The sequence below is a fragment of the Corylus avellana genome, chromosome 1 (genome assembly GCF_965113065.1).
Source record: "Corylus avellana chromosome 1, dhCorAvel1.hap1.2, whole genome shotgun sequence".
Lineage (NCBI taxonomy): Eukaryota > Viridiplantae > Streptophyta > Magnoliopsida > Fagales > Betulaceae > Corylus > Corylus avellana.
Genome location: NC_142490.1, coordinates 43,592,695 through 43,616,959, shown reverse-complemented (window position 1 = coordinate 43,616,959; position 24,265 = coordinate 43,592,695). Strand labels below are relative to the sequence as shown.

The 24,265-nt window shown below is 36.4% G+C and overlaps 1 protein-coding gene and 1 pseudogene across 1 annotated transcript; both read right to left on the bottom strand.

Annotated features, from left to right (window-relative positions):
* LOC132169916 (putative 2' cyclic ADP-D-ribose synthase BdTIR pseudogene) lies at positions 1–1,167 on the bottom strand (annotated as a pseudogene).
* A 2,579-nt stretch (positions 1,168–3,746) lies between these two features.
* Positions 3,747–10,336, bottom strand: NDB3 (NAD(P)H dehydrogenase B3). Its single transcript, XM_059581859.2, has 10 exons — positions 10,086–10,336; positions 8,848–9,124; positions 7,306–7,512; positions 6,836–7,086; positions 6,170–6,389; positions 5,923–6,027; positions 5,096–5,368; positions 4,881–5,002; positions 4,499–4,618; positions 3,747–4,173 (listed from the first exon to the last, which is right to left on the bottom strand). Exons 1-10 carry the CDS (start codon positions 10,172–10,174, stop codon positions 4,086–4,088), a joined length of 1,752 nt encoding a protein of 583 aa, XP_059437842.2. The 5' UTR covers positions 10,175–10,336; the 3' UTR covers positions 3,747–4,085.
* Between the last annotated feature and the right edge of the window lie 13,929 nt (positions 10,337–24,265).

Genomic DNA, 24,265 nt, shown 5'->3' with positions numbered 1-24,265 from the left:
TCATCCCTTAGGGTCACGATCTTCGGCGACACCCTGTACCAATTCTTCATGAAGACGTAGAATGTAATCCAACATTCTGTTCACCCATATCATGTATGCAACGAGAGATGACATGACTGAAAAAGACAATGCAACACAAATTATGCACCAATCGGTACTTTGAAACAAGGCTCTTGATCTTTTATTGGTCATGGATTGACCTTGATCGACCTCAAGCAAATTCTTTACTTCTTTCGAAGCAACTTCTAAGAATTCAGACCAATCCCTGAAAACCAAAAACAGCAAAAGGCAATATTATACGGAACTCTTAAGAGCATTTATGCAGTCAAACAAATATTTAGTTAAAATTCAGTTAATTAATCTATCAACCTTTTTAAAGTACCTATGATGTTCAATTCATTATTTTAATTGACAAGCTTTATTTGTTAATATAACTAATGTAGTGTTGAACTAAAAGTGTTCAGCAACAAATTCTTAACTATTTTAACTAGCCAATGTAAAGTTTATTTGAAAAATAAATAAATAAATAAAAAATATAACAATCACTAGCAAAATTAGGAAACAAAATAAGTAATGCCAATAATCAAAGATTAGTTGCGATCCCCGCTTAGAGCATCTCCAGCAGATTAGGGATCTATATATATGAGCTATATTTAGCTAGAAGTTATACCCTTTGGACGAGTCGAAGGTAAGACCAATGGTATCTTTAACTTGTTCAAGTGCCCATGTGAATCTCCAGCGTTCTTTCGATGATAATTTGTATTCATTGTTGTTAACCCGAAGCTCGGCCGGTTTCACATCCCAGAAGATGGGTAAAACTCTTTTGTTGGACTGCATTAAAAGAGTGAGCTCACGGAGACAATGGCGGGACTCACAATAGTTGCGCGACAAGAGTGCAACAGCAACCTTACAATTTTCCATAGCGGCGTCAATCTCGTGTGACAACTTGTCCCCAGGCTTCATGTTTCGGCTGTCCATGAATGGCTTAATGCCCAGCCTTGAAAGGTGATCGTAGAGCAACCCGGCAATGTTTTTCTTCGTATCGCTTCCTCTGTGGTTTATGAACACCTCGCATGGCCCTGATTGTTTAGATATTTTCACAGTAGTAGTTTCGAGTTTCCATTTTCTTTTTCCCCTGCCGACGTTTGAACTCGAGTACTCGACCATTGCAATTTGCAAAACACACAACTAGTCGATCGGTAGCTTGCTGGTTCTTCTGTTTATCGTCTTTTCTCCCAACCATTCTCCAACCTACTTCCAAACTAGATTCCTCATTGACCCCCTTTATATAAGCTCATCAATCAAATCTGTACGAAAGAAGTTACGTTGCTTTGTTGCCGCGTCTAGTTTTGTGTCCCATCATATTGTTTGTTTTAAAGCTTGCTTCATGTTACGTTTAAAAAATAAAGTTTTTAAGTTAAAAAAAATTTTTATGTAAAAGTTTTATTTTTAAGTTTTTGTCAAAAGTACTTTTAATTTATTTACCAACTAAATATTTTTTTCTTTTTAAATAAACTTTTTAGGTATTAAAAATACTTTTAAACTTTTTAAACGCCATCTCAAACATGCCTTTAAAATTTATTAATTAATTCCAAGAACAAATTTCGAAGCCTTAGATATGACAAGTACCTTCTAGCAAAGGAAAAGCTTGATTGAAATCAACGCTTTGTCAAGGAAAATCAATGCTTTGGTAGGCCTTGTTTGATAAAAGGGTTAGAGTTGACCTAATCACTATTCATCACTATTTTTTAAAAAAATTAATATCAAAACATTTTAACATTTTAATTTTTTATGTCACATCATTCACTTTTTATTATTATTCAAATAAAAAAAATCACTACAAAACAAAATTTTTTTATTTTTTTATATAAAATATTTTTACCTTTTTTTTCACATTAATTTACATCAATTACGCCAACTCATTTACCAAACACCACCTACGTGCTATCATGCTTTTCAGACGTCGCTTTTCTAGCCCCAATAAAGTGCAACAACCGACCAAAAAGCAAAAAGGCAAACGAGTTTGGTAAAAAGTTTTGTTTTTTTGTTTTTTAAATAGTAATAAAATAGAAAAAGAAAAAAAAAAAATTAGTTACAAAGGCTGCCGAGTGTCTCACATGTGAATTTTAATTGATTTTGATGGCTGAAACCAGCGTTACCTCTGTTAGCTCTCCTTGTCTTCCTACCTTAATCTTGTCTCTTCTTCTTTCAAACATGGTCTTTCTCTCTTCTACACTGTCTCGCTTTGGCGCCGCTGGTGATGGAGCAGCTGAGAATGATTGGCTTTTGACGATGATTAGCCAAAGTAGGTGGAATTGGGACTTGAATTTGCTTGGGATTGAGAGAAAGCATGGAGATAATTAATCAGATGAAAGTCGGAACAAATTGGCTTTTGGTGGTTTTTGGTGTGGAGGATTCAAGAAGGCTGGGTCTGAATGCCTGAATCAGCCCGTGAATCATATTCTTGTGAGTTGGAAAAGTTGCAGAGACACAACAAATTATGAGTGTACTGCGAATCTCGACAAAGCCCATATCATTGAATCCTGGATCTGCAATGGAAGCAAATATTTTCTTTGTCTTTCTTCTGGTTGTTTTGTTCTGTTCTGTTCTGTTGACTTGGTGAAGAAGCTATTGTTGTTCGACAGATTGCTTTCGCAGGTTTATTGCCTTAATGGTGTTCGGGTGCCGTTGCCGAGCTACTGCTTAAAAGAAGAAGAGACACCATTACGTTAAAAAGAGAAGTAGAGTTAACAGAGTTAAAACCGGTTTCAGCCGTTAAAGTTAATTTAAACTCATGTGTGATTATTATATAATTAACAAACTACCTACCGTAAAGTCCTAGTCTAAAGTCTCTTCCTCAACCGTTCATCTCCCTTCCCTGTTTTCTCTCTTAGACACGGCGTTAAAAATTGCGATGGCAATAGAATCAAATATAAAGGTGTGTTGCTAAAATTCCGTGTGTGTGTACTGTATACCGTTAAAGAAGGATTGTAAAATGGAGGAAACAAGAACCGTTTGGACAATCCAATAATATAAATGGTATTCCAAAACAGTCGTGTCAAGAAACAGAGCATGGAAAATAATGAAGCCTTAAAACTGTAAACACAATGTCAACCATTCTAAGTTGAGAATTCAAGTTGTTTTCACGAACCAACTTGAATATGAACGAACAATCGAATATTTACAGGGCAAATCGGGTTTCCAGTTTCCACAAATCGAAGAAGGTTTTCAAGTGATTTTGTTCAGGGTAACAAACAATTGGCCAACCAATTAAGAATCCAAGTCAAATAGATGGCTGTAATTGTCAAGCCAACCGCCCATATGACACAAAAAGAACACGCTTTTGCCAATGGCTTGTGACTTCATATATAAAGATTTTGAGACTGACTTATAAACAGTGTCATATCAACCCAATAATAAGTAGTTAAAATCACTTGAAAAGAAAGCAATCCTAACTAATACTTTTCTTTTTGGTCAAGACGTGATCGCATGGCTTTGTTAATGTAATCTATTTGTTATATCAAACCCTTTACTTTGATTTAATACCACTATACCAGTACGCGGTTTGCTATATCACCCACTTATTTTCACGATTGCACCGAAATTTGTAAGGAGCCTGACGCCTGCCGTCCATGACTCCGAAGACCATAAAAGGAACAGCCCAGCTTTTGTATACTCGATGAAGAAAGCCCATTTCTATCTTTGAATGTCAGAAAATAAAGATGAAGAGAGATAATACAGCCAAAAAAAAAACTCTTATTTTCAAATAAGATGCTATATTAAAGATCGAAACAAAGCTTTCGACCCTTGACATGGGTGACTAATCATCTAGTTTGATTGTCGAAGAACATTCTAGCTGCAAAATCGAAAACCTCGTTACCCTAGTATTCTAGTAACCGAGGAAATACGCATCAATGAACCAAAGGTAACTTTTCTAGAGTTGCGTATGAACTTATTCAACAGATCAGGTAAACTAATCAAGATTTAGAAACAAAATTTTCGGAAATGTCAAAAATTGTAAATGGTCAAAAGAATATGCATCACAATTTGCATTTGGAAATTCCAGTATTTGTTGGCTGCCTGCTTCATATGCCACTTGAGTCCCTCCCAAAAATAAAACGCCTTCCCCAGTCTGATATCACCAATGCTCTGTTGCGCCAGCTGACTTGCTTGCTGAAAGTTAAAAGAAGGAATTTGGGAAGAATCAGAAGCTGATCAATTGTACTCTTACAAACATTTCACCAGCCAGCCGGGCTTTGTTTTCCATAATATGGTTTACTATGCATATGGATCTTATCATCTTCCGAACAGGAAAGTTATGTTTGGCATCCAAATAATTAGCTTTTTAATATTCATCTTTTGTGATCTGTTGTACCATAGAATTCCAATCTTGAAATTTTTTGCGGCTTCACTATTCTGACAAGTTTTTGATTTCATAAATAAATAACTTCGATATTTTGTATAACACCGAGAATATGGAGGAGAAGAAAGAGATTACCTTGCATAGACTGAGTACCAAAGCCATTGGCTGCTGTGGCCAATTGATACCCAATCACCAGGCAGTTGTGCTGCTGTTTGCTCTCCTCCCAAAGGAGCAAATTGTCCAAGATGCTTGTACCTTGAAGAAAGATCAGCCACATAGCAAATGAGTAAGACATTCACTTATTGGTTTTAGAACTTTGACTTTAAATTAATGCACTAAAATATGGATATAACATATGTATTTCAATATTAAACCTTATTAATGTACCCCTGAAATCCTAGTTTATACAATTAACTTTCTGGACTTCATCCAAAATTTCATGATTATGATTAGGCATCATCTGGCTCTAACATGGTTGCAAGAGAGAGAGTTTTTGAAGTATTAATTGAACTTGTACCTAAAGGGACGAAACCGATGACGACCTGTTCCCCTGAACCTGAGAGGACCCTCTGGATATTTTTCACACTCTTCCATACGGTTAAAACAGTTGGCGAGGTAGTTACCTTGCTGAGCCGCAACCTGAACGGTCATTTTGGAAGCAGACAAGACATGTAAGAATATATGTCTCATATATAATTAAAAGGGAATGACCTAAGAAAAATAGTCTTGTACCTGAGCTGTAGCTGGAAGATTTTTCATCTGAGAATCCACCCGGGAAAGAGCTGATTTAAATTCTTCAATATTCAGTTCAATGGATTCTTTTGCAACATCCCCTGTGGATTCCTTCAAGAGATCAGTGATATCGCTCATCTGCATTTTCTTCAAGTAAAGCTCCACTTGGGGGTATCTTTCACAGATGTCATCAATGACTTCTTGAAATTCTTTAAATGTCAGGGTTCCTGAGTTGTCCTTGTCTGCCTTACCAAATATTGCTGAAATATCTTCCTGAAAATCAAATTGTCAATAAGAAAAAGAGAACATCATTAGTAGAATGAAAAACTTAGATACTGACCGAATAGGAAAGATATATATTGGACTCACTGTTATTAACCCAAAATCAACCGTAACTGTAATTTTTCAACTATTAACTAACTTATTAAAGCAGAGATTTAAGTTATTTAACTGACGTAGTTCTCCGGTAATTACATCACAAATGGTGGGCAATTCTATATCAATAACAAATCATGCAGAAGTCTGTGAACTGGCATTTGCCAGCAAGTATACTTAAGAAGATTTGAAGAAAAAATGCTAGCTCAACCAGTGTTTCATGATTCCATTTAGACTCAGATGTTTTATCAAATCTTTGAAGTAGAAAATTATTTGGTTGTTATCTATCTATGGTTGAGTTAGTCATGCCCACACTACCGGTTTTTGCTAGTATGGAAGAAAAAAGAAGTTTCAAATTGGAAAAGATTGAAGCCACATTTGCAGCATTAAATTCAAATGATTATTGGTGCGATGTGTAAATATATAGTAGAAAAGTAAAAAAGTACAGGTACCATGACTTTGCGCTGATTTATTGTGGCACAATCACCAAGTGCATATACATTGTCGCATCCCTCAACTCGCAGCCATTCATCAGTTGCTAAAACACGCCTGTTAGCCTGTTCTTTAAAGCAACGCACATTTGTCAAATGTAGTAAACACATGTAAAAGACCACTTCATATAGAAAAAATTAGAAACTAGTAAATTATAAAGTATTCAATTTAAAGCGGCACTTTAATAATTTCAGAGGTAAAACACACCTGACCAATTTGCTTCATAAAATCCATTATGACAGGACGAGTCCCAATGCCGGTTGACCACACAGCCATTCCATATGGCATTGTAGAAATTTGCCCACTTTTCATTTCTTTAGTAGAAATTTCTTTTCCTGCTACTTTAACAACCATTGATCCTGTTTTCACATTAATACCATCTCTTTTAAACTTCCCTTCAGCAAAAGCGGTGATTCTTTTGTCAAACCTGCAAAAGAACGAGAAAGCTTCAATGAAAAGAACAAATGATTCCACTATGGCACCATCCAACTCTTAAGAACTGGAATGCATATCAAGCAGTGTACAAGCATTGTGTAGTGGTTGTAAAAGATAGTCAAACATCTAACTTGGCTACAATGAGAGCTCTAGAGATTAGCTGTCTAGAATTCACTTATTAAGTAACAGCCATATTATGGGCATGATAACTGGCATACATCCAACAAATAGACATTGCAAATTTTTTGGTATAGATTAAGTTCATTTCAACACTAAGATTTTACTCTCGCTGCTCCTTAAAATTTACTTTCAAGACCTTCAGGACATTATGGTCCTCTTCACATTATGCAAATTCAAGATTTTTAGATACTTTCTAGAATTAATAAGATCTAGTGCACAAACTTCACATGATCCCCTACTTTTTGCTTGCATCCTTACATGTTCAGAATATGGTCTCCGGCTTCAAGAAGTGTGATTTTAACTAGGTCTTTGACCCCAGGATATAATTTCACTAAATCCTCATTGACAAAATCATGAAGCTCTGCAGCAAACTCCACACCGGTTGGGCCACCACCAACAATAGCAAAATGAAGAATTCTCTTCCTCTCTTCATCACTTATAGTCGGGAGGCTTGCTTTTTCAAAGCAGTCAATAACTGTTCTTCTGATCTTTTGAGCATCTTCAACTTCCTGCACTAAGATATACAATTAATAAGATTAAGAAACAACAGACATGCACACATTTAACGAGTTCTGTTTCCCTCTGAAATTTCTAAAGCAATAAATCATTTATTTTAGTCTTTTTTTTTTTTTCCCCAGGGGTGAGGGCTTGGGGAATATTCTCTGTGAAAGGAAACAATGATAGGAATACACCAAATCATCAGTTAACAAGCTTGCCAGCGAGGTTACCTTCAAGAAATGGCAATTCTCTTCCACACCAGGAGTATTGAAAGTATTAACTCGGGCTCCAATTGCTATTACAAGGTAGTCATAGTCCACAATAAATTCTTCTATCCCATTCAAATTTTGGTCTTGAGCAGATCGACAATAGATTTTCTTGTTTTCTGCATCAATCTTGTAGCACTCTGCTTCACTGAACCGAACATCCACATTTTTCTGCTTGAGGAAAAATTAGAAACACGTCTTCCAATTATGTACATCATATTGTAATGACAACACCTACTAATATGTGAAAATGACAACCATCAGCACAAAGCTACCAACCATAAAACCATAAATTGTTTGATCAATTCTCAAACTCACTGTAACAAATATTTATGTGTTCCCAAAAACTAGGGGAACAGTCAGGTTCCTTGTCATAATCTATATGCACCCCTGGCACTTGAGAAATACATTTTGCAGGCCTAGCCTAAACATCATGTCAATTTTTCCATAGTCTCCTTTTCACCCTCTTCATTTTAGTAGTACCTCAAACTGGCTGCTTAAGGATATACCAACCCTTTTTTTTGCATAGTTTTATCTTCTTCTTTTTTTGGCTTCTTTCCCAGCTTTGGTTTATTTGATAATGAATCAAACAGTTGTTATGAATTGCTCTTGCTTCCTAGACCCATGAACCAGACGGTTTTCAGCATCTACTGTTACTCATGGATAGTTATACACACTTTAGTATAACCTCAATTAACTTACACCTTCCACATTCTTAACTTTTAATAGGGCAAATACTTCTTGTTCAACTACATCTTTGCACATATATGTTAATACTTAAATATACAAACATCTACATGAAAACAGTTTATGGAAGCTTGATTCCTGCAGTACATACGATCCAAACATTAAATTTCAGAGATTAAAGCAGGCATCCAGTGGCTGCAACAAGGTCCTTCACTACGTACGCAGCCATTAAAAAAGCATTATCAGGAAAACAGTTATAGAGCGCATTGTTGAGGTGGCCTATGCATATGAAAAACATATAATAAGAACCAATTCATCAACAGAGGCATTTAACCCAGAACAAGATGAATTCTCAAATTTTTATGCCACAGTGCAACTGTAACTTGGTCTTTCTTCAACTGATTTTCTATAGCTACTCAAGAATTTTTAGTTTATCCTTTTCCACCTATTTCTGTATTACTATATGAGGCCTTGTTTCATCACACCAATATTTGCAGCACGTTATGTTTTCTTTTACGCTAAGAGCTTGTGATATCTCACATTGTGAATTTTCTCAGTCGACTTAAATTGATTCTTGCCACTAGCACTAACAAGAACTGCATGCTACATGGCCCAAGCTAACTCCATAATCAGAAAGTAGCCTCCCTTACACCCACAAAATATAAGAACATTCTTCTCAGTCGACTTAAATTGATTCTTGCCACTAGCACTAACAAGAACTGCATGCTACATGGCCCAAGCTAACTCCATAATCAGAAAGTAGCCTCCCTTACACCCACAAAATATAAGAACATTCTTATGCAATTGACTTTCCTTTACCTTACGAACAATGTTGCGAATTGGTTCTACAATGCTGCGGGCTTCCACTGTACCACATGTAACACTTGGTAGCAAAGGGGTAAATGCAAAATAATTACGAGGTGATACCACTTGCACTTCGTATGAAGGGTCTTTGAGATTCTTCAAGAAACTTGTTCCAGCCCAACCAGTTCCAAGCACCACCACTTTCTTCTTCTTGCTCTCTGATTCAGAAGATGAAATGGCGTATGCACCATTGGTTGGGTTTGCCTCAGCATAAGCCACAAGACCCCCACCACTGGAACAAAAAGCAACAAGCCCAACAAGAAAACTCAAAACACAAGTCCCGAAACCATGTTATAGCAGTTTAATTTAAAAATAAATTGAAAATATAATATGTTCCAGAAAGGGAGTAGCAGAGAAACAGTCATTAATCTTTGAACATAAAAAGAGACATCATAAGGAATTCTGTTACTTCATAATCTTATAGGCTTATTATTATAACAGTCGAGTAATTAGTATTCAGTATGTACTAGAAGCACGACTTTAATTAAGCAACGTTGCAAAGAAAAAGGAAAAATAGCTTAAAAAAGGAGGAAAATATAACTTTTGTGGAAAAGGCTCAGTAAGGGACCATACCATAAAATCATATATTGAATCATTAAAACTGCCCAACACGAGGCCATAAGAAGAGACACCAAAAGCAAAAGGCGAAAAAGATAAAATAAAGTCGCTCCATATGTGCCCTGTTTATGGCAGAGTTAAACGGATCTGCAGGCGGCGCTGCTCTAACAAGAATGCAACATTTTAAGCTCAACATTTTGATGTAATTCAATTTCCTCAAACTTCAAGTTATAGATCTAATACTCTAAAAGTCGCTTTTCGACGCTTTTAAATTTTTTTTTTTTTTTTAAGTATAAAATAATCTGATTCCGGAAAATTCCAAAAGTTGGAACGCTACAGAGTATATCGAATTCAGGGCGAGAACGCGATCAAATGGAATCCTAGCTTCCTAGAACCACACAACAATTACAAAAATACAATTACCACAAAGTATTCCAAGATCATTTAGAAATATTTGAACACATAAATGGAGGAAAAAATTCAAACAATTCAAACAGGAATTGAAATCAAATAAGCCACTCTCTGAAGCAAAACGCATCTATAATCGAACACAAAACTCAAATAAAAAAATAATAATGAGGACGAAAGTCACGAAATGAATGGAACAAAGCAGAAATGATAAGGTAGAGGAGTACCTGACGGTGAAGAGCACGAGCAGCTTAGAGAGCGAAGGATAGTCATGGTAAGCTCTAGAAAATCTCTCATAGAAAGTGAAGCTCCGCATTCTGCTACTTTTCTTCGCTTCAAGCTTTTCGCTGCTAAGATCTGTTATCTGTAGCCAAACAGCCTGGAAGAAAATGGCAGAGAAAGAGGAAGGAAAGGTCGTTTTAGAGAGAGAAAGAAGCTGTTGTTTGTTATTTTATATGAGAGAGAAAGAGAGAGAGTGAGGCGAGGCGAGGCGTGGCGTTGCGTCTTAAATGTAAGAGTTTTGGTCAAGAGAAAAAAAGAAAAAGAAATCCAGGGAGGTGGGAGAGATTGCGGTCACGATGGTTCCATGTTCCCCTTTCTTGACTTGGCGGGGAAGCTAATGGCGGCACGTGTGTTGAGGAGGGGTTGTAGCAGTTTGACACGTTGGCGTTGGGTGGCCCACCTCTTCTTCTAGACCTGATATTCCTTGCATTTACAAATCTCTGTTTGATAATTGCAACTTCTTTTTCTATTTATTTTCTCTATAAGTAATTGGCTCCTTTTCCTAACACGTTTTGTGTCTTTTGATTTTTTTCCTCCTAACAAAATATTAATAAACAGTTAACAAAACACCCTTAAAAATATAAAAATAAATTTCATCCTTTTACGGTTGTTAGTTAATTTTGACTATCATTATATCTCCACAGGGTATAAAACAAAGTAATATCTCTTTTTGGCCTAGTGAAAGTAAATAAATAAATAAATAATCTTTAAGAGGTAATTCAATTTATTGGGACCATATCTAATGAAGCGAAGGTCATTAGTTTGAATTATCTTCACACTTTTGTGCGAACAGGTCAAAAATAATAATAATAATAAATAATATTTAAATAAAATAATAAAAGTGAATCATTCAAATAAAGACTTGAATGTTTGTGTTTTTTTTTAAAAAAAAAAGTAGTTAAAGTAGTAAAATTTTGATTTTTTTTTAACTAAAATTTACTTAACCTAATGCAAATGCTTTAATATATTAGGCAATAGATGGAATGTGTCATGAGTAGTTGTCCTTTCTTAATTTCATTTAGACTTATTGTTCAGCAATTTATGTGAGTTTCGCTGTGCATGGGAATATTTAAAGAACTTGACATGAACTCAAAACTTTGATTAATTGACCCTTGACTCCCCACACTAAATTAAAGCATAATTAGACCACTTGCCAATTAAGTTGAATGCAAAATTTCGGCCATGTTTATTATTATTATTATTATTATTATTTCTTTTCTTAAAATAAAACCATTAACAAACAACCCAAAATAATAAATATTCAAAATAAAAATAAAAAAATAAAAAACTAACTCCAAAATACATTAAGAAAAATATTTTCAAAGATTAGTTTTTCTTTTTTGTATTTTCTTTCTTATGGTTATAGAAAGAAATAAAGGGAAAACTAAATGATAAAAATACTCATAATTAGTTGGAAAATATTCTGCTTTTCTTTTCTCTTCCACATGATTTTTATTTTTTTCACCAAGCAGATTGAACTCGTTTTAGGTCAAACAAACAGAACCGAGAAAGTTGGAAAAAAGAAAGAACCAAAAGGACAAAAGCAGGTAGAAGGCTTTTTTTTTTTTTTTTTTTTTTATAAGTAGGTAGAAGGCTTTAATTGAACGGAAGTTTGTTGTTGCCTTAACATCACATCACATGGTATGACCAAAAGGCAATAGCCAAGCTGGACATATATGGAGGCAGCCATAATATTGGAGAAGAAAAATGCTAGCTTCATTCTCAAGACCACACCTTTTTAACGTGTTGGTCAAAATTATTGTTAAATTTAAAATTTAATTATTGTTAGGTTAAAGCATATACACTTAAGAGTACAGGAATTTTGTGGCCCTGAATTCCAAAAGAATGCTAGTGTGTTGGTTGTAGATTATGGACAGGTTTGAAGTCAATTATGTAAAGTGCTTAAAGGTATTACAATTTTTCTATGATTTTCTTAATAAAGAAAGTAAACTAACTTGACAATATATTAATAGTAAAATAGTTAAACAATAAAATTCGTAAATAAATTTAATTATTTAATGACGTAGACTGTCATGTACGTAATAAGAACTGTAATTCTAGTAGTAGCACTCAATAGTTGGATTTGACTTAAGGTATTATAGAAACACTACAATATATATACTGTACTTTTTTTTTTCAATAATTCAGATTAATTTTATTCTCTTCAGCAGCACCAATGCCAAATCCCTCCTCAATTATGTCTGCTGCGTGTCTCTTTTCACTTCTTTCTTTTCTCCACCAATTAATACACTTATAGTTATCTAAACAACAATAAGAAATAATTTAAAAAAGAGAGAAGATTTAGATCTAGATCTTTCTTTATTTTCTTTTACGGTAGCAGTGTTCGGTGTCTTCTCTGTAAGTTTTATCAGTCTCTGTTTTTTGCGGGTTACTTTAGATCTAGTTTGTAGATCTAAATCCAGATCTAGTCTCAACCTTAGATCTGATCGTCTTCTTCAACCAAGGCATATCTTCTGAAGGAATGTTTACCATGTCATGTTCCTCTGCTGTTGCTTGTGGAGTTTTTATTTTTGTTTTTTGTTTTTTATTTTGTAGCCCTAGGGTTTTTAAACGTGTTTGTGTTGTGGTCCTGGCTGTTGGGCTAAGGACGTGAATAATGCTTTTGGCTTTCGGGTCGAGAGGAGAATGGTGTGGGTGTGGGTATTGCTCATACCTGGAAAATGGTTTCTTGTGCCACCGAAAAGAGTATGCGTTAACAGATCTCTTCTATAAATTGAAGATCGGGCTAAGATAACAGATATTTGACTTCATAAATTGGTTTTTCATTGTAAGATCTATATGTTTCGACTTTTATAACGTGTAATCTTTTAACTTTGGCTATAATATTGCAAAACTGTATGTTTTATGATTGTAAGAACTTTTATGCTCTAGACCACGGTTAATGAAATCATATTAATTTTCCCTTAAAAAAAAAAAAAAAATTCCCTCCTCAATTATTTTCACCAAATGAGAAAAGAAGAGTATCAAAGTCGTGCAACAAATAGTTGGAATAGGTAAAGATTAATAGAAACATGGCATGTAACATGTCTTTTCCAATCAATTTCCACGTAAAACCTCTTTCTTTGAATAATGAAATTTAAATTACGTGGTTGGCATGAAACATGAAGAAAAAAAAAAAGAAAAAAAAAAAAGGCAACTTTAGTGCAGCGGCCCAAATAAAGCATTTTCTCTTTAATTATTCCAAGAATTGCATGCCCTTGTCGTGTCAGTTGGCGTGGAGCGTTAGAGAGCTGGCAGGAGGACGTTTAATCTAGAATAAAAAATACTTTTAAAACATTTAAAACTAATTTTACTTTTATATGACATTAAAATATTTTTTAATTAAAATAAAACGAAATAATCGAAGCCACCACCACTTTTATAGGTATGACCGCCCTACGCCCAAGGCTTGAAGGATATGTTCCCATGTCCTTTTATTAGTGTACAGTAATGGAGTCCTTAAAAGGTAATTCAATTAATTGAGATTAAATGAGTGAAAATCATTAGTTTAAATCCTCATTTCCTTCTTATACGGACATGTCAACAAAAAAAATAGTACAACAGAGAGGCTGCCACATCTTTTCTTTTTTTCCTCTCCTTTGAGCGTGGTGTTTGCTGCTTTTGTTTGTGTTGTAATTTTTTTTTTTTTTTGTAAATTATATATATATTGTAAGCTATATTTTATTTTTTATGCTTTGTTCAAATGGAAGTTTCCGAATTTAAAAAAAAAACAAAAAAACAAAAAAAACAAATGATGGATTTGAGGATAATGAAAAAATGAGTAGCAAAAAAGTAATGGGACTGCAAGAATGCAGCCATAGCATTCTTGAACTATTCTATATAGGCCCAATAAAAATGACTGGGGAAATGGACCCTTGGCCTATGCTCTCTCTCTCTCTCTCTCTCTCTCTCTCTCTCTATATATATATATATATATATATATATATATATTCTTATAAAGTATCGCGATAACTCTATTTTAAAGTCCAATATACCATTTTAATCCCCATATTATATTTTCAGATGATGAGAGTTAAGTTTTGAAAGTTTAAGCAAAAAAATAAAATATATAGATTAAACACATGGGTAAAAGATGGTTTTTGTTCCTAAAAAGTAGCTCAATCGGCTATGGATCACGTATCATGAAGTAGAGGTCAGTAGTTTGAATCTCCTTCCTCCTTCCTTGTGTGGACATGTCAAAAAAAAAAAAAAAAAAAGCTTCCATTAATACCCATTAGGAAAAAATACACTTTACCCCCTTGAACTATTCACCTATTTGTACTTTTAACCACCCATTTGCACTTTTAACCACCATGTTTAAAAAGTGACACTTTACTCCCATAGTATCTAACATTAACACTTGACTAGGGCTGGCAATTTTGACACGACTCGCGAACCCAACACAAACACGACACAGAGTTATCAGGTATTGGGTTTGGGTCTACCAGATTAAGACACGATTAAGTTTGTGTCTGGTAGGTCGACCCGCCAGACATGTTTAATAAATGGGTATGGCGGGTAAGCCGGGTCTCGGGTGACCCCCCAACCCGGCTTACCCGCCAGACCCCGCCAGACCCATTAAAATTTTTTTTTTTTATTAAAAAAAAAAAAAAAAAAAAAAAAAAAAAAACCTATGTCTAAGTTCTAACTAAGTTAACCCTAACACTCACTGACTCACTCACAATCACCCCAGCAACCACCAGTCCCCCCCTCCCCCCAAACCAGCGACTCTCTCTCCCTCTCCCTCTCCCTCTCGGCTCTATCTCCCTCTCTCAATTTTGTGATTGAAATGTTCACTTCTGGCACTCTAAGGCAGTAAGCATTTTCTGAAGTTTTAATGAGTCTTTTGGGCTATTCCTTATTTTTCGATTACTTTTTCTATGTGGGTCTATATATTAAAACATTCTTTTTTAAAACATGAACTATATATTAAAACTTTTTCTTTTAAAACTTTTTGTTGAAGAATGCACCTATTTGAACGGTTATGATAAATTTGACTTAGTCCTTTGACCTAAGAAATCCCTTTATTAATTTTTTTTTTTTTTTTTTTTTCAATTTTGATTAAGGGTTTTTGTAAATGGATCGGGTGGTGTAACCTGTACGAGTCGTGTTGGGTCGTGTCGAATCGTGTCTACCCGATATGACCTGGTTATTCTAAACGGGTTAAGCGGGTTGTGTCGGGTTACCCGAATATTTTCCGTGTTATAATCATGTCAAACCCACTAACCCGTTTAGCTAAACGGTCGTATTTGTGTCTAAGGTAATCGGGTAGCAGGTCTTAACGGGTCCTAATCGAGCCTACTTGGTTACCTGTTTTGCCAGCCCTATACTTGACCCTCATGGAGTACATTTTATCCTTCTGAAGTATTTTGAATTGATATTTTACTTCCCTGGATTAATACTTTACCCCCCCAAAACTTAATTACTTCAAGGGGTAAACTGTCATCTCAAAATATTTCAGGAAGCAAAGTATACTTCATGGGGTCAAGTGTCAATATCAGATACTTTAGAGGGGTAAAATGTTATTTTTTAAATATTGGAGTTAAAAGTGCAAATGAGTTGATAGTTCAAGGGGGTAAAATATATTTTCCTTTACCCAATAGAATTGTGACACGTCTCCCTTACGTTTTGTCATAGAACACATGCCTCAATTCTAAGAGCATTTCCATTCTCTAAACTTCTCATACTATGTGTATTTAGTTAATATAAAGGTAAAAATTACGTCAAGCATATCTTCTTAGCTTATGTGAAATACATTTTTTGCTACAATGATCAGTAACTTATGGGCAATCACACTAGTAAAATGTTGGCGACATTTTGGCAACACTTTTTGGTTATTTTATTGTTTCACTTCTCAACAACACATTTCATTATTTCAATACGAGCGTTGAAAATATATGGTGGGAAAAAAAAATGTGACTATTAGAAAAGATGAATGTTTGAAAATTTGAGTGTTGGGAAATAATATAATATGACACTTGCATCAACTTGATGGTAAGATGGTAACTGTTCGCTCTCTCTGATGAGAATGCAAAATGTTAAACTTTTCTCCCTTAATGTTTAGTCTTTTATACTTATTTGGTGCCTAAATGTACTCATTATTCTTTTATTTTGATTTAGGATGCAAATGGAGGCATTAAATGCAAAAGAAAGCTAATTGGGCGGGTTTGGACAGTTTCGACATCACTTCGTAATCTGGGCCTAACTCTCTCATCCAAGCTCCGATTAAGATGATTCAAGATTCTATGGAACACCAAGAAAAAGTTCTACAACTCTCATGTTTTGAGTTTTGAGAGATACTGAACACATCAAGGTCGAAATCGGGCTTGAAGTTGGGGCATCTACACTGTTGACGTTCTGGAATGTTACTTAGCATGCAAATCTAATATGTGGATCTGATGCAGTTTATTTGCGGAAGTTTTGATCTGGTGCACGAAAATTCCAGCTGCAAATACCACCTTCCTAGTTATATTAGTACTTTATTTTATTTTTAATATTTTCCTTAATTAGTCAAATTTGGACATTGTTATTTTAGGATAATATTTAGAATATTTTTTTAGGAGATTTTGGAAGCTTCGAGTATAGGGCATAAACGTGTATAAAGAGGGGAATCATCTGTAGTGTCCCAGAATTTTCAAAGCTATTTAAATAGATTATTTTGATAATGATGTTATTTTAATATCCATTGTAGCTAAGGGTTTTAATTCTTGGGAAATTTATGAGAGTGGTAATTAGAGAATGGTAATTGGTAAAATAGTATAGGGTTGGTGAAATAGTAAATTGAAGATAGAATGAGGGTATAATTGTAAATTGAAGGTAGAATAGTATAGGGTTGGTGAAATAGTATAGGGTTGGTGAAATAGTAAAATGAGGGTATAATTGTAAATTGAAGATAGAATGAGGGTATAATTGTAAATTGAAGATAGAATGAGGGTATAATTGTAAATTGAAGGTAGAATAGTATAGGGTTGGTGAAATAGTATAGGGTTGGTGAAATAGTATAGGGTTGGTGGAATAGTAAAATGAGGGTATAATTGTAAATTGACGGTAGAATAGTGTTTGATTTTCTCCTATAAATAGAGCTCTTCTCCTTCAGAATTTTCACCACTCATCTCCTCTCCCATCTCTTGCATATATTCTTCCTTCTTCCGCTTTTTACTCGGTCTTTCTTCTTTCTAAGAGTGTTTACTCAGAACAGAGAGAGAAAGGGCGAGACCAAGCGCTACAAGAAAGAAAGAACACAAGAGATAGCGGACTTTAGAAATTAGTTTCAAAAGTTATACTAGTAGTATTAGTCATATTGGAGCAACTAGATTCCTTCATACCACTTCTAGCTTCAGTCTAGAGGTAAGTAAATTCACTACCCTTTCTAAAATTACTTCATGTCATGCTATTTATATATTCTTGTATCAAACTGTAAATGATTATTTTATTTACCTGTCATGGAGATACGTTGCATACATGAATGATTTATAAAAGAATTATTTAGAAAGTTTATATTTCTTTAAATGCTTTCTAAGCACAACAAGTTTATATTTGAAAAAGTTTTCATTTTAAGAAAAGAAAGTTGAGAAATGATGATGATTATAAGAAAGAAAAATGATGATAAACCCTCCTACATGTTGCCCTAAGATGCATCAAAAGAAGTACAAAGAAAAGTACAAGAGATGAGATAAATGTTTATGAAATGAGGGCACATGTATGGAGGAGAGTATTTTTGGCCCCAAGATAAGATAAGATGAGAGTTCGGTACCGATACTCGGATGGAGGCGAAACCACTGAAGGAGGCTATGCCAGAAGGTGGTATTCCATCAACTAGACCGTTGAGTGCACCAAGAAAGAGTTAATTGACGGTCGGGCATGGCTGTGGCCACAGTTCAGTGCCATGGTCACAGGACCCGCAACCCTCGTGCACAGGGGAAATAGTGTACATGGGCCTTATTATGAGAAAATGATACTATATTTTCAACGATGATATGCTATGATGATTTACAGAGATTATTTATAATGATGCATTATGATGATAATTTATAAAGATGATTTACAACGATGATCTATTACTAGATGTAATAGTATGTATATGTTACGGGAGATGCAACCGTACATACAGATATTATTATGGCTAGAATTATAGTTATTTGCGAAAATGATTTTCAAAACTGAGAACAAGGAGTAAAACTATTTATGGTTGTGGATTTTACTTGCTGGGCCCCCTTTGGGCTCATTCAGTTTTATTTCTTGTTTTCAGGTAGAAAGGATGCTGGAATAGGAGGCCGGAATGGGGACGGGAATAATTATTAATTTTCAAAGTCTTTTCATATAAGTTATTGTAATAATATGATATTCTGCAACTCAAGTTTAATGTTTTCTAATTTCGCTTGTAATAAAATCTCTTGAATAATGTTTTATACATTTATCGTATCCTTTAAAATCAAGTACTCTGATAGACCTTATAGATCTTTGCAAGAATTTTGTTGTAAAAGAAGAAAAGTGGCAAACTCAGCCTTAACGGGTTGGGGATGTTACAATTTTGGTATCAGAGCAAAGGTTATAAGGTTCTGGCAGACTTTTCAAAAAAAAAAAAAAAAAAAAAAAAAAAAAAAGGGGTTAATGGGAAGCCACATTCCGGCCAAGTAGAGTTAGTCGTGGTAGTCACTACTAGATAATATAAGATTCTTGTCTAAATCGTTTAATGATTGTTATATTATCGATTGTGAAGAAATGGCGTCCCCAAATCACAATAACCAAGAAATCAACACCGAGTTCGACGACTCCGGAAGTGGAGAAAATGCTATCATAAACCATGAGTTAAGACCTATAGCAACGTTGGCAACTACTCTCGTGAACCTGCTAGAAGAGGCCCGACGCGGGAACGGATCCACTAGCGAAGGACAACAAGCTTGCACGTTTGAAAGGTTTCGTCGGCAGCAACCCCCTACATTTGAAGGAAAGGCAGGTGCAGAAGTTGCAGAAAACTGGTTTCTGCAAACCGAAAGGCTGCTAAAAGTAATGGACTGCGCCAATAATAAGATGGTTAGGTATGCTACTTACCTCCTAAATGGTCAAGCAAATCGATGGTGGGAAACCAAGGAAGGACAAGTACGAAGCCGGCTAGGAATAAAGGAAGAGGATTCCATTCCTTGGGAAGAATTCAAGAAAGAATTTTATGAACGATTCTTTCCTCAAACAGTTCGACAAGCCAGAGCCCAGGAATTTACGGACCTAGTTCAAGGGTCAATGACGGTAGAACAATATGCTGCCAAATTCATCGAACTATCACGATTTGCCCCTTATCTCGTGTCAACTGGAGAGCTAGAAGCGAGGAAGTTTGAAAGAGGACTGCAACCACGCATTATGAACCTTGTGGTAGGATTCCAGATTGGAAACTTATCAGACCTCATCAACAAAGCTGCGATAATCGAGCAGACCCAGAATGCAAATTCAGGGTATTCCGACCAAAATGCAGATTTTGGGTATTCCCACCAGAAAAAGAGAAATGCCTCACAATGGAACCACTCAGGAGAGCAATCCAGTAAGAAGAGATTTCACCAAAACCCACAAAGAAAATTTACACCACAACACCCCCGTCAACAAGGAAATGGCGGTCACCGTGCACCATGTCAGAAATGTGGAAGGCCTCATACAGGAAACTGTCTGTTTGGGCAGCTGGTATGTTACAAATGCGGGAAACCTGGACATATCCAACGAGATTGCAGGGCCCCTCCCAACAACCAAGGCGGTCAAAAACGCCTTGAGGAACAGAAGAACCATGCAACTGCTCGGGTTTATGCTCTAACGCCTGGTGATGCATCAGCGTCCAATGAAGTGGTGGCAGGTACCCTCCTTATTTCTAATGGTATAGCTTCCGTTCTTTTTGATCCTGGAGCAACGCACTCATTTGTTTCATACTCCTTTGCTAAAGCAAGTAACCTAAAGCTAGAATCATTAGATGTAAGCTTAGCAGTGGCTACCCCTGTAGGAGAGACAGTCGTATGTACCTCGGTAGTTAGACGTTGTCCTGTATCAATTAAAGGTCATGTCATGCCAGTAAATCTTGTAATATTCGAGATGAGCGGGTTTGATGTGATCTTAGGAATGGATTGGCTATCTATGTACCATGCGTGCGTGGATTGTTTCCACAAGGAGGTAATGTTTAGACCGCCGGGAAATGAAGAATTCAAATTTTATGGAGATCGAACTATCAACACGCCGAAGTTGATATCCGCAGTGCATGCAACTCGATTAATTAGGAAAGGCTGTTTAGGATTTTTGGCATGCGTAACAGAGGAGAAAGCGGAAGCAAAAGTCGAAGAGATACCCGTTGTACGGGAATTTACAGACGTTTTCCCGGATGAATTGCCGGGAATACCTCCCAATAGGGAAATCGAATTCACTATAGACCTACTTCCAGGCACCGCACCCATATCCAAGGCTCCTTATCGGATGGCACCACGAGAACTCGCGGAGCTCAAGGATCAACTACAGGAACTACTCGACAAAGGTTTTATTCGTCCGAGTGTATCACCGTGGGGAGCACCTGTTCTATTTGTGAAAAAGAAAGATGGATCGATGCGATTATGTATTGACTATAGGGAATTGAATAAGGTTACAATCAAGAATAAATACCCGCTCCCAAGGATTGATGATCTCTTCGATCAACTCCAAGGGTCGCAAGTATTCTCTAAGATTGACCTTCGTTCCGGTTACCATCAACTCAAAATTCGGGAGGAGGACGTACAAAAGTCAGCGTTTAGGACAAGGTACGGACATTACGAATTCTTAGTAATGTCTTTCGGTTTAACTAATGCTCCAGCTGCATTTATGGACATGATGAATCGAGTATTTCGAGAACTTGTTGACCGATGTGTGGTAGTATTTATCGACGACATCTTAATCTACTCAAAGACTCGGGAGGAACACGAAGAGCACTTGCGAATGGTGTTGGACATCTTGAGGAAGCAACAACTTTATGCGAAGTTCAAAAAGTGTGAATTTTGGTTAGACCATGTGACTTTCTTGGGACACGTGGTCACCAAGGATGGAATAGCAGTGGATCCAAGTAAAGTGAAGGCGATAGTCAATTGGGTACAACCGACAAATGCCCATGAAGTACGAAGTTTCCTAGGACTTGCTAGCTACTACAGGAAGTTTGTAGAAGGATTTTCTAAGCTGGCAGCACCATTAACCAGATTAACAAGAAAGAATGAAAAATTCCAGTGGACGGAGGATTGCGAGCGAAGTTTCCAAGAGCTGAAGCGACGGCTAGTCACCGCACCAGTTCTCACTCTTCCATCAGGGACTGGTGGATTTGTAATTTATAGCGACGCTTCTCTTAAAGGCTTGGGTTGCGTGCTGATGCAACAAGGGAAGGTTATCGCTTACGCCTCAAGACAATTGAAGACTTACGAACGCAATTACCCAACTCATGATCTCGAGCTAGCAGCAGTAGTCTTTGCTTTAAAGATATGGCGACATTACTTGTACGGAGAGCATTGCGAAATCTTCACAGATCACAAAAGCCTGAAGTATTTCTTCACCCAAAAGGAGCTCAACATGCGACAAAGGCGCTGGTTGGAACTACTAAGCGACTACGACTGTAAGATCAACTACCATCCTGGAAAGGCGAATGTAGTCGCTGACGCCCTCAGCAGAAGAACCATGGAGGGAACATTATCGGCCACATTCACGATGCAACAGAAGTTACTCCTTGACCTGGACAAAGAAGGAATAGAGATAGTTCAATCTTGCATGAGCAGCCTAACCTTGGAGTCAACCTTATTGGAACAAATCAAGACAGCACAGCTTTCAGACAGCGAATCATCTATAATTCGTGAAGGAGTGGAGAAAGGGATACAACCAGATTTTCAGATCTCCAAGGATGGAGTGTTAAGATTTCGTGACCGAGTGTGCGTTCCCAATAATGCAGAACTGAAGAAGGTCATCTTGTCAGAAGCCCATCAATCCTTATATACAGTCCATCCGGGAAGCACGAAGATGTATCGAGACTTACGCAAAAGCTATTGGTGGAATGGAATGAAGAAGGATATCGCGCAATACGTGGAACGATGCCTGACGTGTCAACAAGTTAAGGCAGAACATCAAAGACCTGCAGGGCCTTTACAACCTCTCCCTATTCCTGAATGGAAATGGGAACGTATTTCGATGGACTTTGTGTCTGGTTTTCCCAAGGCCCAAAGTGGTCAAGATGCGGTTTGGGTCATTGTTGATCGGTTAACTAAAACTGCACACTTTCTACCGATCAAGATGAATTACAGTATGGATCGGCTCGCAGAACTCTATGTCAAGGAGATCGTACGACTACATGGAGTTCCCGTATCCATTGTGTCAGATCGAGATCCAAGATTTACCTCAAGATTTTGGCGGAGTTTACAAGAGGCAATGGGTACAAGGCTAACTTTCAGTACAGCATTCCACCCTCAAACCGACGGGCAGACGGAACGAACAATTCAAACTTTGGAAGACATGCTGCGATTGTGTGTTCTTGATTTCAAGGGGAGCTGGATCCAATATCTTCCGTTGATAGAATTCGCCTACAACAACAGTTATCACGCAAGCATCGATATGGCACCTTATGAAGCCTTGTACGGGAGAAAGTGTAGGTCGCCACTATATTGGGACGAAGTAGGAGAGCGGAAACTACTTGGGCCAGAAATCATCCAAGATACGTGCGAGAAGATAACAGTAATAAAGCAGAGATTAGCAGCAGCTCAAAGTCGACAAAAGAGTTACGCTGACGCGAGACGACGAGAGCTAGAATTTGAAGTTGGCACAAAAGTCTTCCTCAAGATTACTCCTATGAGAGGAGTAATGCGATTCGGAAGAAAAGGGAAGTTGAGTCCTAGGTTCGTTGGTCCTTTTGAAATTCTTGAGAGAGTTGGGGCGGTAGCTTATCGTTTGGCATTACCCCCGAACTTAAGTGAGATTCATGACGTATTCCATATATCAATGTTGAGGAAATATGTTCCGGATGCAACACATGTTTTAGAAAGCGAACCCATTCAAATCCAACCCAACATGACTTACGAGGAGACACCAACAAGAATACTCGACAGAAAGGATCAAGTCCTTAGAAACAGAAGTATATCAGTAGTGAAAGTCTTGTGGAACAATCACTCAACAGAGGAAGCTTCATGGGAACTGGAAGAAAGCATGCGTAACAAATACCCTCATTTGTTTGAGTAAGTTTCCTGTAAAGTCTTATTTTATGGTTGAAGTACGTAGAATAGCATAATTATTATTTGATTGATGAATATGATAGAATCTAAATTCATGGATATAGTGATAATTAAAGTTTTAATTTCGAGGACGAAATTCTAATAAGGAGGGAAGATTGTAGTGTCCCAGAATTTTCAAAGCTATTTAAATAGATTATTTTGATAATGATGTTATTTTAATATCCATTGTAGCTAAGGGTTTTAATTCTTGGGAAATTTATGAGAGTGGTAATTAGAGAATGGTAATTGGTAAAATAGTATAGGGTTGGTGAAATAGTAAATTGAAGATAGAATGAGGGTATAATTGTAAATTGAAGGTAGAATAGTATAGGGTTGGTGAAATAGTATAGGGTTGGTGAAATAGTAAAATGAGGGTATAATTGTAAATTGAAGATAGAATGAGGGTATAATTGTAAATTGAAGATAGAATGAGGGTATAATTGTAAATTGAAGGTAGAATAGTATAGGGTTGGTGAAATAGTATAGGGTTGGTGAAATAGTATAGGGTTGGTGGAATAGTAAAATGAGGGTATAATTGTAAATTGACGGTAGAATAGTGTTTGATTTTCTCCTATAAATAGAGCTCTTCTCCTTCAGAATTTTCACCACTCATCTCCTCTCCCATCTCTTGCATATATTCTTCCTTCTTCCGCTTTTTACTCGGTCTTTCTTCTTTCTAAGAGTGTTTACTCAGAACAGAGAGAGAAAGGGCGAGACCAAGCGCTACAAGAAAGAAAGAACACAAGAGATAGCGGACTTTAGAAATTAGTTTCAAAAGTTATACTAGTAGTATTAGTCATATTGGAGCAACTAGATTCCTTCATACCACTTCTAGCTTCAGTCTAGAGGTAAGTAAATTCACTACCCTTTCTAAAATTACTTCATGTCAT